General features: G+C 44.0%; 1 protein-coding gene across 2 annotated transcripts in view; it reads left to right on the top strand.

Moving 5' to 3' along the window:
- LOC121307892 overlaps positions 1-10,801 on the top strand; it is a 34,637-nt gene extending 23,836 nt beyond the window's left edge. For both annotated transcript variants that reach the window (XM_041240213.1, XM_041240212.1), the window contains exons 9-10: positions 1,459-1,929; positions 10,255-10,801. In XM_041240213.1, the coding sequence (XP_041096147.1) occupies positions 1,459-1,929; positions 10,255-10,266 (483 nt within the window). In that variant the 3' untranslated portion in view covers positions 10,267-10,801. The remainder of the gene's footprint in view (positions 1-1,458; positions 1,930-10,254) is intronic.
- The last annotated feature ends 3,505 nt before the right edge of the window (positions 10,802-14,306 follow it).

Below are 14,306 nucleotides of genomic sequence, written 5' to 3'. Positions count from 1 at the left end.
TTCCGTTTTGTTTTATTTTTGGATTTAAGCAGAGCGCGAAGAGGACTAAGAGGCTTCCGTTCCTTTATTTTTGATTACTCCAGCACTCCCTCCCTCACATCCTTCTTTATTATTTTTCTTTTTTTTTCCGTGTAATATTAAATAAAATTTTAATTTTTACACGTAAATCACTGTCTGGAAAATCCATTTTTACTCACACGCCTCACAGTTACAGAAAGAGTCTTGCCATGTAAAGTGAAGGAAACAAAGAGACAATCCAAGCTAGAAGACACCATTAAAACCTTGGCCCTTAAAAAGAAAATAGACAAAAATAGAAAAATGGTGGAGGGAATAATTGAGGTGAAATTGGCCCACCACTGTTCACCCCAATGCTTTTGTTCATTACTTTCTCCAGTGCCTACATATTTATATTATTGTTTTTTATTTATTTAGTAGCACATTTATCACAGCTGACCTACAGGTGGTAAAGAGTGTTTTTGCCTCCCTCTTCACCCCACTCTCTTTGTCTTGCTTTATCTAAGCAACCGAATGGCTCCTCCCTTCCCCCATTCACTCCCTCTTCCATCCCCATATACATCCACACCCCCTACCACTCTCTGTTATATCCTGTGTCAATGTGCCCCGCCCTGTGTTTATTTGTGTGTTATATGTCGCGTGCTTGTGTTAATGTTGGTGTATTGTAGTTGGTACACGGGATATAATATTTACAACCAACAACCACAAACCACGTACCCCCCATGTAATGCCCGTGTTAAAATGTGCAATACGCGCACAAGTGTTTAATGTATATTTGTATTTAGGCACAAGGATTGCACAAATCACTTCACATGCAAAGTGAAAGGGCACTGAGGTGTGAGCACAGGAGTGCGCAGATTAGTTCACGTGCTGGGATTCAAGTGAATAATTAATTGGTAATTGAATCCCAGCACAATAGTATATATAGATGCACGAAGCACTCACTCGGGGTTGTGTGATCAGTGTGTGTTCGGAGAGTGGAGAACGGGTGAGAGAGAGGAGAAATTGTAGAAAATAACAATTGTTACTGTGTGCTGGAAGTACCAGCATGGTACTTGTTTAGTGTTCGTCCACTGTCCGTTTTGTTTGTCTATTTATTTTGGCCAACGTGACGTTTTGTTTGTTCAGTCTGTGTTTTGTGTTACAAATGTTTTATTTTTGGTCTGTTTTATAATAAACCGCGTAGCAGCACATTCAATTCAACTCACTCACCACTCTGTATTTGTTTTCCTGGTTCTGACGTCACCACTAAAGCCAGCCTGTCACACTTCCCCATAAAACTCCATCCCTCTCTCCATCCACCTCTCTCTTACACACAATGGAAAAGCAACCGGGGTCTTCCTGAGTCAGACCAGATTAGCTGAGCATGTAAGTGAGAAAGAGGCATCAGAGAGGGAGTGTTCTTACTGGACTAACTTGATTTCTTTGGTCTTCTCTTACCAGCTTCCAACAAAGAGCTTGAGTCCACTTAACAGCTACATTAACACAGACAGGCTTGCTGCGTTCCAAGCTGACAATGGCATGTACTGGTGCAGTGTGCCTCATTTATCAGGCATGAACAACATTGAGGCTGCAAGTCCCATTATTGAAGAGTGGTGTGTGTTCAAAGTGCTTAGTGCTTCTGAAGGGAAGATCCTGCTGCAGGACAAGCACGGCATGTACCTCAGCAGAATTAACTGGGGAGGTGTTGGTGGGATTGACTCCATTATGGCAAGCAAAGCTAAGCCTGACATGTTCTGTGAATTTGAAGTCTTCATCGACAGTGGGAAAATTATCTTGAGAGCTGACAATGGGAAGTTCCTGTGCAAAGTCGTCCATGGTTCAAATAAGAGGAACATAGAGGCTGACAAAACTGCTCCAGATGAATTCTGCAGTTTTGCCGTCAGTAGTGGAGAACAAAAACCACCAACAAAAGTAAGATTATTTTCACTCTTTTAACCCATATTATGATGTGATTTGTAAGCGCACAGGGGCCCACATTTGTGTTATCCACAAGATCTGAATACACTTCTTCGGTGTGTAAACAGTCAGAATAGTGCTTTCTTATTGCAAGAAGCTGTGTTTTTGCTGCCAATTAGCAAAGCCACATAGGTCTGGACCAAATCAAAACTTTGACCCACCAACTAATTACAAGCTGAGTATTAATGGTGGGTTCTCTGTGGGGTAGAAGGAATAACCTTCTGATCAACAAAAAAGATGCCATCGATACCTTGTTTGTAATTTGCGATTAGCGGGAGGGTCAAAGTTTTGATTTGGTCCAGGTCTTAGTCCCCCTGCTGCATTTTAATGTAGGGCTATATACTCTGTAGATAGAAAGATATGTGTGCATTTACCTGCATACACACAAATGCAAATAAGCACACAAATTTAACTCCAGTGAAAAAAAGAAGTGACATGTTTAACAAAATACATGTAAATGTTACAGAAAGAGTCTTGCCATGTAAAGTGGAGGAAACAAAGAGACAATCCAAGGTAGAAGACACCATTAGGGAAACCTTGGCCCAAAAATAGGCAAAAACAGAAAAATGGTGGAGGGAATAATTGAGGTGAAATTGGCTCCCCTCGTTCACCCCAATGCTTTTGTTCATTACTTTCTCCGGTGCCTACATAGTTATATTATTGTTTTTTATTTATTTAGCAACACATTTATCACAGCTGACCTAAGTTGTCATATTCGAAACCTCCTTTTGTGCGTCACAATCCATTCTGCACTGTGCAGAAATAAAATGTATGCATCGCTGTGACAAAGACGGCTGTAGTGGGGACATCAGACCAGAAGAAACACACAGTTCTGTGAGATGAAATGATAAATGAATGCACTGCTGCGCGGTTTTTTAATATTAGAAAATAAAACAGTACAAAAAACAGGACACGGCACTGGCAGCCAAAACAAAGAGACAAACAAAAACGAACTACACAGACAAACATGGTGAGCTGTTATTATTTACTTTGATTATTAGAACCTCCGTCTTCATTCCCATTCTCCACTTCTGAACATACAATCCCAAGTAAGTGAAAACATGCTGCTTTTATGCAGCTGTACTGAGACTCGATTGCTAATCAATCATTCAACTGGAGTCTCGGTACAACTGCACGTGAATTAATAAAGTGCAATTCCCCTTGCTCACATATTAATTTTACACCACACGCAACATACAACACAGAAAATACACAAGGGTGGGGAAACATTGCCACACATCTCGCCACTTGTGTGTAGCACACATGGCCTCAATGGCCACCTCCCCCTTAAAATCCCCAAAGTCTCTGTCAAAGTTCCAGGCCAAGAATAGGGACTTTAAGGGTTTCATGGGAGGCAATTTTGTCAGTAGCCAGGCTGCAACAGGCCATGCCGTCAGCAGACGCGCTGACAGTGGAGCGAGTCTCACCTCCGCAGTATCACTGGCAGCGGAAATGATCTGCTGCAGGGGGGGGTGGTCTTGACCTCTCCCCCCTTCTTCATAGCCGACAGCTCCCTCTGGAGGGACTCCAGCTCCCAGAACTCCTGCAGCGAAATTTCTGCGGGGGAGGTGGTCTCCTGACCTCTCCCCCCTTCTTAGTCGGCAGCTCTGGGGCTCTGGGAGCTGGTGGGGCTCCAGCAACACTGACCCCTGCGGCCAAGCAGAGCTGGCAGCCCCAGGCGATGCGGCACATCAGGCAGCCCCAAGCGAAGCAAGGCAGGCATCCTTGGGTTATGCTGTGCGGGGAGTCAGGACATGCTGGGGTGCGGGTTTTGGCCCTTCTCTTAGCCACTGCGGCCAGGCGGTTCTTCCCCATGCTTCCCTCAGCAGCCTATGCAAGGGCTGCTGAGGACCGCCAGCATCCAGTCCTGGTCATTCTGGTGAAGGGAGAGGCAGCTCCTGCTCCTCTCCCCCTGATGGTGATGGAGGCAGAGGCAGCTCCAGCTCCTTTCCTCGTGACTGGGGGGAAGTGATACCAGCAAGAATTCATCCTCTGCTGGTGGAGGTGGTGGAGGTGGAGGCAGCGGTAGCTCCTGCTACTCTGCTCCTGGCGGTGGAAGTGGCGGAGGCACAGGCAGCTCCTGCAGCTCTGCTCCTGGCAGTGGAGGTGGTGGAGGCAGAGGCTGCTCTGCTCCTGCCGGTGGAGGTGGCGGAGACAGAGACAGCTCCTGCTGCTCTGCTCCTGGCAGTGGAGGTGGTGGAGGCAGAGGCTGCTCTGCTCCTGCCAGTGGAGGTGGCGGAGGCAGAGGCAGCTCCTGCTGCTGCTGCCTGGCAGTGGCAGAGGCAGAGGCAGCTCCTGCAGCTCTGCTCCTGGCAGTGGAGGTGGTGGAGGCAGAGGCTGCTCTGCTCCTGCCGGTGGAGGTGGCGGAGACAGAGACAGCTCCTGCTGCTCTTAGTGGAGATTAGGACCGTCACCTCCACCGTCTCCACACATCAGAGGACCGCCGTCTCCTACCTCGTCGCACATCTGAGGAACGTTACCTCCTACCTCGCCGCACATCAGATGGGAACAATGTCCTCTGACCTCACTTAGATGGAGTGAACGTCTCCTGACCACAACGAGAGGTAGTGAATGTACCCCATTCACTACCTCCGTCTCCGTCGTGACGAGGAGAGGAGGCACACCACTACACCATCTTCACTATGGTTAGCACTCACTGGCAGTCCTCCGGTGATGGTGGTGGAAGTGATACCAGCAGGCATTCACCCTCTGCTGGTGGAAGTGGGAACAGCTCCCTCTCGGGCTTTGGATTCCCGCGGTCCCCCTGTCTGGATGCTGGACTCTCGCAGTCCCCCTGCCTGGGCGCTGGAGACCCTGCTACCTGGGCTGCTGTTTTGTTTACAGCTGCCTCCAGGTAGCAGAGCACCAACTCCACACCTTCCTCCAGGGAGTTTGGGGTTTGTTCCCTCTCATAACCCTCCCATCGCTCCATGTCCATCAGCCACAGGACTCGGATGGCTGTGGGCATAGACTGGGCCTCCAACCCAGCATTGTCTCCTTTCCTGTTCTCCATTCACCAAACACACAACCACAAGTAAGTGAAAACATGCTGCTTTTATGCAGCTGTACTGAGACTCGATTGCTAATCAATCATTCAGTTGGAGTCTCGGTACAATTGCATGTGATTTAATAAAGTGCAATTCCCTGTGCTCACATATGAATTTTACCTGCACGTGAAGTGCTGTGCAATCCTTGTGCCTAAATACAAATATACCATTTAAATCACTTCTGTTCATGACCCAGATTATATCTCGTGTACCAATGACTATACACCAACATTAACACACCACACTCAACACACAACACAGAAATACACAGAGGCGGGGCAACATTGCCACAATCGCACAATATGGGGGGAGTGGCCAACAATATGCGTGATCCTGGTATATTCGAAGGTATGTGCCAAGCACAAAACCTGGTATGTGACGCGCAGAATAAGGATTGTAAAAGGACTGTGTTAACTCAGCACACACTACCATTCCAGCACTGACTACAAACAGGCAACAATGGTAAACGTGGGTAGCATGCAGCGTGTCCATCAACATGTGGATGTGAATGATGCAAGGCACACCCAGCAACAGCAACCCCGACATAGGCGAAGATATACTGAAAGGGTGCACCGGCCTCGACACACATATGAGGAGCTCAGCCATGAGCAAGTCGTATCGAGGTATCGTCTTGACCGAGACATGCTGACTCATCTGTGTCACATGCTGCATGAGATGACCTGGCCAGAACAATGCCTTGTCTGAGCAACTGGTAGTGTCTGTCTGTATGTGTATCCTGGCTACCGGGACCTTCCAGAAGGTAGCAGGTGATACGGTGGGGATCACCCAGTCAGCAGTTTTTATGAGGTCGCGCACCTGCCACGCTTGGTAGGTGCAATTGACTGCACCCATATTGCTATCCGGGCACCAGTTACGGTTGTCCTGTTCTATCAGGATTCCAGTTGTATTCGGAATAGTGGGAAATTTGAATAGCTATGTAACAATCACTCTGCACAACTGAAAAGCAGTTGTACTGTCCTCCCTAAGGAGATACTACTGGCCCAATATCTATAACTAACTAAGTCAGCAAGAGTGACAGACAGCAAAAGCAGGGACGTCAGAGGTGTCAATTTCAAGAACAAACGGTTTATTGTTGTAAACTAGAATGTAATAAATGAGATATAACTTATTGCAGAGAACATTTAGTTATGTGGAAGGTACAGGTGAGTAAGAAAGTAAAGTGAACTAAACAAACATCCAAACAAACCAACACTAAAGCGAAATGAATGCCGGTGGGCCTCCAATAAACCCCCCCACACACAAACACCACACCAATACAAAACCAACACACCGACAGGCAAAAAAGACACAGGTGAATGAATAAGTATACAGGGAAAACAATTACAAAGACAGTCTTGATGGCAATGGATGATAAATTAAATCTAGGCCTAACAAGTCAAGTGAAGCTATGCTTGTGTAATCCAGAGTAACAAAAGAACAAAACCAAAATTACAGGAACCAAATTATCAAAGTAGAAAAAACAAGCAAACAGAAAAGGAATAATCTCACCAACAAATAATGAAGTCCCGAATAGAGTCCTGTACCGATGATGATGGATGAAGGATGATGAAAAAATAGCGATCGTAGAAAATGGCGAGTCTGTTGAGTAGTTCCGGGCTGAGTGGTGAACAGCCAAATATCAGGAGAATCAGGAACAAAATGGAGACTAAACACGCTAACAAAAACAAACCCTAAACAGACCTTGAACAGCAACTAAACTTAAACAAGTAACAGTGTAAACAAAAAAAGAAAGGGTTAGACACAGTACAAGATTTTAACAAAAGAGTAAATGGATGCACCTGTATTTAGCTAAAATAAAGTTAAAGTTACACTGTAACTAAGTAATATGCTGTTATTTATAAAATGGATTCCTCACGAGAAAAGGGAGTCCTCTCCAGCCCTAGCCAGCCAGCTTTAATACCGGTACTGGCTTCCAAGGAGCTCTGAGATTGGAGGAGTGGATATCGGAATGAGCCAATCAGGGGAGAGGATGAACATAGGGTGATAGCAAGGAACTATGGGAATTTGAGTTTTAACCTGGCCAGGCTACTGACCCTAATAAAAGGGACAAGTGGGTGAAATTTACACCCACTTTATGGAGCAAGTGAATTGCTACAGCTATTCCATGTCATGTAAATAGGGTATTCTGAATGAATCCGTCCATATTCTGGATACCAGTATTCCGAAAACGCGATACCGAATACCCCCTTAGTATTAGGATACTATCGGAATACTAGCCCTTCTAGACACCTTATTCAGAAAACCCGTTTTTTTTCTAGACATACAAGTCGTCGTTTTATAATCTATAATATATAAGACAGTGGCTTGTGTGCCCAACAAAGCCTTTGCAAAAACTGCACAAATATATTAGTACGTGTATGAACCCAAACTGGTTGCCGACTATGCAATATCTACCTATTTTTCTATTTTTTAGTAGATCAACAGTCAATACCATAATATACCAATATATATATATATATATATATATATATATATATATATATATATATATATATATATATATATATATTTATTTATTATCCTTTATTTAAGTAGGTAGTCACATTGAGACCTAGCCAAGCAGGCAGCAGCAAGTCAATCAGACAACAAGAACAATACACAATAAAATACAATTAAGACACAGGCAAATCACATTTAAAACAATATATCACATTTAAAACAAAATGCACAAAAGTAGTCAACTATTTAAAACAATTACAACTCTCAGTCACGAAATCATGCAGTTTACTCTTAAATTGAAATCGAGATATCTGGGTCTGCAGCTTTAGTTTGGAATGGAACTCATTCCAGGACCATGGGGCATAATAAGCAAATAAGCCTCAGTATGCACATTTGGGATTTTAAAATGCAAAAAAGAATGAGATCTGAGGCTATGGTTACTATGGGAAGCTATAAGGTATTCATTTAAATAAGTATATTCATATAATTTACATTGAATAGCCTTATATACCAGAATATACCAGTGCTTCAACCTGCGTAAAGCCAAAGAAGTCCAGCCTACCAAATCGTATAATATACAATGATGAGTATTAAATCTTGTATTTGTATTGAACCTCAATGCTGCATGATATAGCGAGTCCAGTTTACCTAAAGTTGATGGTGATGCAAACCTATATACTGCATCACCATAGTCAATTTGCAGCAAAAACATACAAGCAATAAGCCTCTTTTTTTGTTTCCATAATAACATATATAACATGTTCATATCATCGTGATGTTTATAACGTATTCCCATACCCAACAGATGAGTGTGGAAACATGCACTCACCTCTGTCCAGCACACTACTTTCCTTCTGTGCCTTTAATACGGTCATATTAGCATATGGTAATGTAACATTAATTAGAAACATGAAATGCAAATGTATTCTAGGTGGAACGCAATCAAATTTGAATTGGGCGAAAGCCCTAATTTGTCTGAATATACCAATATCTGCGTGATAATTGCGGTGCGCTAGTTCCAATAACTGCGCACCGCTGGCTCAAATAGTGTTGGAGTAACAGTCCACTCTGGAGTTGGATACAATAGTACAAGCGTACAATAGTACAGAACCCCAACCCCCCGCACATCCGCACACACACCGGATGGGCGGAGCAGTTAAGTGTTTTATCACTGTATTGATATGATGGACAGCTGTAGTGTGTTTACATATACAGGTATAGGTGTTCTTCACTGCTCTGCAGGCAACGTGTACCTGTATGGAAGTATGAAAATGAAGATTGAGAGAAGGATGAAGAGGAGAGGGGGGTCCTGCCTGTTATCTTTGATGTGTGTTGCCACTCATCTATAAATTAATTGTATAAATACGTCATACACTCATCTTGTGCACCATTGCTTTATTTGGCTATTCCACAGGTTGCTGCGTACTACGGGTGAGGGATGAGCAGCTGCACTTCGGAGAGCCAATCATAGTCAGGGCACTCTTGCTGTGAAAGGCATGCTAACATTTTCCTAAAGTCCAATCATAAGTTAGCTGAGGCGGAGCAAACAGTTCTGTTAACTGTAATTTCTGGCCGTTTTTATGCAGCTGTCCAGCCTGCTTTTTGTCGGTGTTGCTAATTGTACAGAGACTGTTCATTTATTGAGAAATCATAGTAGGCTATAATTAACATTTTAGGAGTGTATTTAGAATTAATAATTATTCTTACAAAAAAAATGTCATAATGAAAAAAATCCATTCCAGCGACATCTTACAAACTGGGCTTAATCATGATGTTCAAATGGGTGAGTAGAATGAATAACATAATGCATTTCTGTGTATTGTGTTATAAAAATGCTTGATTGATGTTTACTTTGCAGGTGAATGAACTCATTACATTTACAAATCAGTGAATGTGCTGCCACAGTAGACTTTGTCACAGCACAACTTATTTAAAAAAAAAAAAAAATTCAAAAATTAAACAGACAGTATCCAAAGCCTTTTTTTTTTATTTTACTTCAAAAACATACAGCTGTGTCGGATCAGCTGGCCTTTAAAGAGACCTATATAATATTTCCTTGTGATACAATACTGTCCGTATTCAATAAAACAGTGGCATCATCAGTACATTAATTTGAAAACTCGGCTCCTAGCTATGGAGCCAATTGTGTATTTGAATGGTCCGTATGTATGTGTGCACGATATATTGTGTGGTCTCGTCTGCTGTCATATCGGTACGTACTGTGGTGATGCCAATGATAGCAGCTTGTCGGGGTAATGCCATTACTAATGGTGACTGTCCATCATTCTGCATTCTCGCTTGGCTGTTGTGTGCAGTTGCATATTGGTAGTGAATGCGCAGACGGTTTTGCGAGGCACAAACAGATTTGAGGCACAAACAGATTTGCAAATTGTCAAAAAACTGCTATATTCCAATGTTGTTCCATTTTGTAATATCTCTCATTTTGTGTCAAAGCACTATTTTTTTGCGAGGCACAGATTTAGCGAGGGGATTGCGTGAAGATCGAAGATCGGGCCCATTTTCTCCAAATCACTGCTGAGCAGTTTTTATCATTGCAATTATAAAACTAAGAAGAAACAACTATGCACAAGCACCATAGCTAAAAGTCTTGTTGTTTATTGGCTGGTCAAGTTTTTCTTTAAAATGTGTTCATGATGATTTGTAGTAAATAGCTTGAGAATTAAAGGTATGCTGAATGCAGTTTTTAAATATGATAAAGTAATTGAATCAAAATATTGTGATATATATTTATTCTGGATCTTGTTATTTCCAGGATGGTGTTTGAGACCAGATTGAGTTCAAGACTGCAGGACCCCACAAGCACTTGGCATTATCAATTACTGTTCCACATCCCTTTTCACCTGATGTAACTACACAGCTACACTGCTTTCAAAATGAAATCTGGGAACACAGTGGAGAGAGTGCAAAGAAGAAGAACCAGACTAACCCTAGCGCTCAATCAATTAAGCTGCAAACATAAGCTTTTTTAACATAATTTGCATCATTTGGTTTTGTTAAAATATAATGAAGCAGTATGTTATTGATAGGATTATTCAGCTTCAGAGATGTGATATTACTGTATGCTTGTAGTGGGTGTTTTAGACTGAAATGTAACCATATTTGTAACACGTATTCAAATACTAAAATGCATTGCAACTATAGGCCTATACACATGCATATTGCTGAAATAGTATTAATACTGTTAGCTTGTTTAAAAAAATACGCCAGACTGCCTGGATTGTCTCAAAAAAGAAAAGCTAAAAGAATTCAAAGCAGATTTGTATAACGCTCGATTTAAAATAAAACCAAAGCATATTTTACTCTGATTCGTAAATCTTTGTATAACAGTCTGTGTGGTTATTTTTTTTTTATTGCATTCAGCTACGTGTTGTTTTCTCTGCCTGCAAGTCACTGCATGAACCAACGACACCAGGAGTTTACACAATCCAGGGTCCTGTTTGCCTTTTCTTGTTCCAAAAAGGAACTAATGCAGCTTCACTGTGACAACTTCCATTATATTGTTGAAAAGAGGATTTTATTCTTAAATATTTTGGTGATATAAAGGGAGGAGGCTCCTTCTCAAGGTGTTTTTGAATCTCTTCTAAAAACACATCTTTTCAACATGGCTTTTTCAAGTATTTTGTGTGTTGTAATCTTGTCTGACCTGAAATGTATTTGTCTGGTTATGCTGCTTGATCACTAGCGTCACATGAGACCTGCTTTCCTATCACACTTTCCCCATAATGTGAATGAAGCTCTCCGAGCTGCCATAAATCATTCCCTTGCTCATCTTGCCAAAAGCCCCCCATGAATTACTATTGTTATTAATATTAAAGTTTGACTTATGCTCATGAGATAATAAACTGCTTTTTAATTGAAATCATGTCCCTTTAGTGAGCATGAGATAACCGAATGGTAATATTGAGACCCTGCGATAAATTATCTCGTACTATAATTTATCCTTAAAGCAAGGGAGGAGGCTCTTGTGACATTTCTGCTTGCACACATGTTTTGGAGCTTATCACACTTTGATAAAGTTGAAGTTAAGAATAGGTCAGTGATTTTCTATGATGTACTGAAAAGGGAAGTGTCTTTGCCCAGTGTAAAAGCAAAGGGGAAACAGATCGGCTCAGTATCTAAAGATGAAAGCCATTGTTGAAGTCACCATCTGTCTTATTACAGAACGTTTTTGTGATTTGCTGATTCAGTAAATAGTGTTTTAATCTAATTGCTGCAGACTGCTTATTAAAGAAGGTTGATTTGAACAGGCTTTTCATGAAACTGATAACAGCACTGTGATTATATAACCTGGATTACATGTGACACATTATGGTCACTAGTGGCCAGTAATGAGTATGATTTGAGAGACACATCAGTCCCCTGCAACAGGGGGCGACTACATGCTGCTCCCACCTCCGTCGCCAGGAGACTACACACTGCCTCTGCTTCCCTAACCTCCACCAGCAGAGGGTGAATTCCTGCTAGTTCCACCTCCACCGCAATGGGAGGACTGCTTGCAGCTCCCACCTCCATCAGCAGAGGGTGAATTCCTGCTGGTTCTGCCCAAGGATGCCTGCCTCACTCCGCCCAAGGATGCCACGTCTGCATCGCCTGGGGCTGCCTGCTGCTCCGCATCACCTCTTGAGCTACCAGTTACAGGGTACCAGGGAGAAGTGGAGCCCCCGCTGCCGCCTCTATGGCCAGGGGATCCCCTCCCGAGTTCGCCCCCGAGGGTCCACTGCTGCTGCCGTCGCCTCCCGAGGTTCCGCTGCTGCTACCGTCGCCCAGGGTCACCGGAACTGCTTTGCCGGGAATTAATACTGGAAATACTGTGGCTGGAGCCCAACAAGGGGGAGCTGCCGGCTATGAAGAAGGGAGGATGGGTCAGGAGACCACCTCCCCCCGCAGTACTTTTGCTGCAAGGAATTTGGGGCATGCACATAAGAACAAAGAATTAGTTAAGGTTTTTGTGTTAAAAAAAAAAACTAATGAAAATATAACATGAGAAAATAATTGTGTGCAGAGATGACATGTATTTCGTGGCATTGACGCTTGTGATCAGGAAGCTTTTCCAACTGTCGGGGTGGGGGGTCATTAACAACATATAGGTTTCTCATTTTCACAATGAATAGTAATTCTGTGACCTTTATGTAAATTGCACTCATGTCCAGATTTTGGAAAACATCAAAAAAGTTTCAGATTTTCTTATGGAAACAACGTTGAATATAATAGAGTCGGGTTCAGGCAGCGAGTTTCGCACAGTGGGAAGACACTTCTGATATTCGGGCAACGGGTCGTGTGCAATGACGCAAGACATTGTTCCCTTTCAATGGAATGACAACCATTACCGAATGGGAAGAGCCCTCTCTGACCATCAATCACTGAGCATATATAAAAAAGCTGCCCTATCAGGGCCCTGCTGTGAGGGTTAAAGTCCCTCTCACCTCCTGCTGAAGAAGGTCGTCCTCACAGTATCATATTGCCATTTTCTCTCTCACTTCACTGAGACAGGTCACAGATTGCCTCGTGCTTTCTTTGTCTGAATTTGGCCGATTTGTTGGTTTTTAAACCTTCAAATTACTTTAGTACACGATAATATTATGCTTTCGAGCATTAATTGAGAGTGCTCCTGCCTTATTCTCACGTCAGTTTACTGACAGGAGCTGGTTCCGACCACTCTTTTTGAGATTGGCAAGCGGCCATTACTCTCATTTCCACTACCTCGTGTAGTTTTTCGACCGTGTTTTGAGATGTTGTGGTACTGGGGTGACCCCGCGGGCTCGTGCTGTTGCCCCCTGCAGCAATAACCTACTTGCAGCTTGCAGACGTACGTGCCCCTCCCAAGCCTCGGGATTCCCTAAGCGTGGCTGCATTTACTGCCGATTGATACAGCTACAGCAGCACGGCATCGACCGCACTCTCCTCCGTGCTGACCCCGACGCAGAATTGGAAAACATCTTCGGCTCCGCTTCGGATGGCGATTGATCTCTCCCTGCCGCAAGTTGTCAAGAAGAACTAAGCGCAGGAGGGCAGTCCTCTCCCCAGCAGAGTATCTCTCCCCAAAGCAAGGGAGAATGAGATCAGTGGGTCAGAACCCCACCCAAAGGCCCCCAAGAACCCCGCCTGCTACGGTGACCAAGGACACCGCTGGATCACCTTCACCATCTCCGCCACCTGTGCAGAGGTGCAGATATCCGTCCATAGAGGCAAGATGGTTGCCGCCCAGACGACACCGCTCAAGGGGACGTTCCCCAGGGGGTAGGCACCCAGGACGTACTGATCTCCTTCCCCATGGAGGCACAGGCGCTCTCCGTCAGGGTCACCACAGAAATGCCATAGCTCGGCTGAGTGGCGTTTCCAGGAGCTGGCGGAGACAGTGAAGGCTCAGCAGACCTTGCTTGCCTCGCTGTTGGAAGACAGGATTCAGTAGTTAGAAGCCACACTCTCCCTATTCAGAGAGGATGCTCTCCTACAGGTCAGAATATAGCAAAGGTTGTTGGGGCTGATGGCAGCCGCCTCGAGAATCCTTCCATTAGGGCTGCTGAGAATGCGCCTGCTCCAAGCCTGGGTAAATACGCTCAAGGTGCACCTGGTCCGCGATCGATACCAGCTGATGCGAGTGTCCAGACAATGCCGGAAGACACTGGAGTGGTGGCTCCATCCCAGCAATCTGTGCCTCAGATCTCCCCTCAGATCCCCTCACAGAGGGGAAGTGGTCACTACAGACCCCTCCAGCCTGGGCTGGGGAGTGGTTTGGAAAGGGAGAGAAATAAGAGGTCAGTGGAAGGGATATTGGCAGTAAGCACATATAGATGCCCAAGATCT

This window comes from Polyodon spathula, chromosome 60 (assembly GCF_017654505.1).
Source record: "Polyodon spathula isolate WHYD16114869_AA chromosome 60, ASM1765450v1, whole genome shotgun sequence".
NCBI classification, from domain to species: domain Eukaryota; kingdom Metazoa; phylum Chordata; class Actinopteri; order Acipenseriformes; family Polyodontidae; genus Polyodon; species Polyodon spathula.
This window is presented reverse-complemented; position numbering and strand designations above follow the sequence as displayed.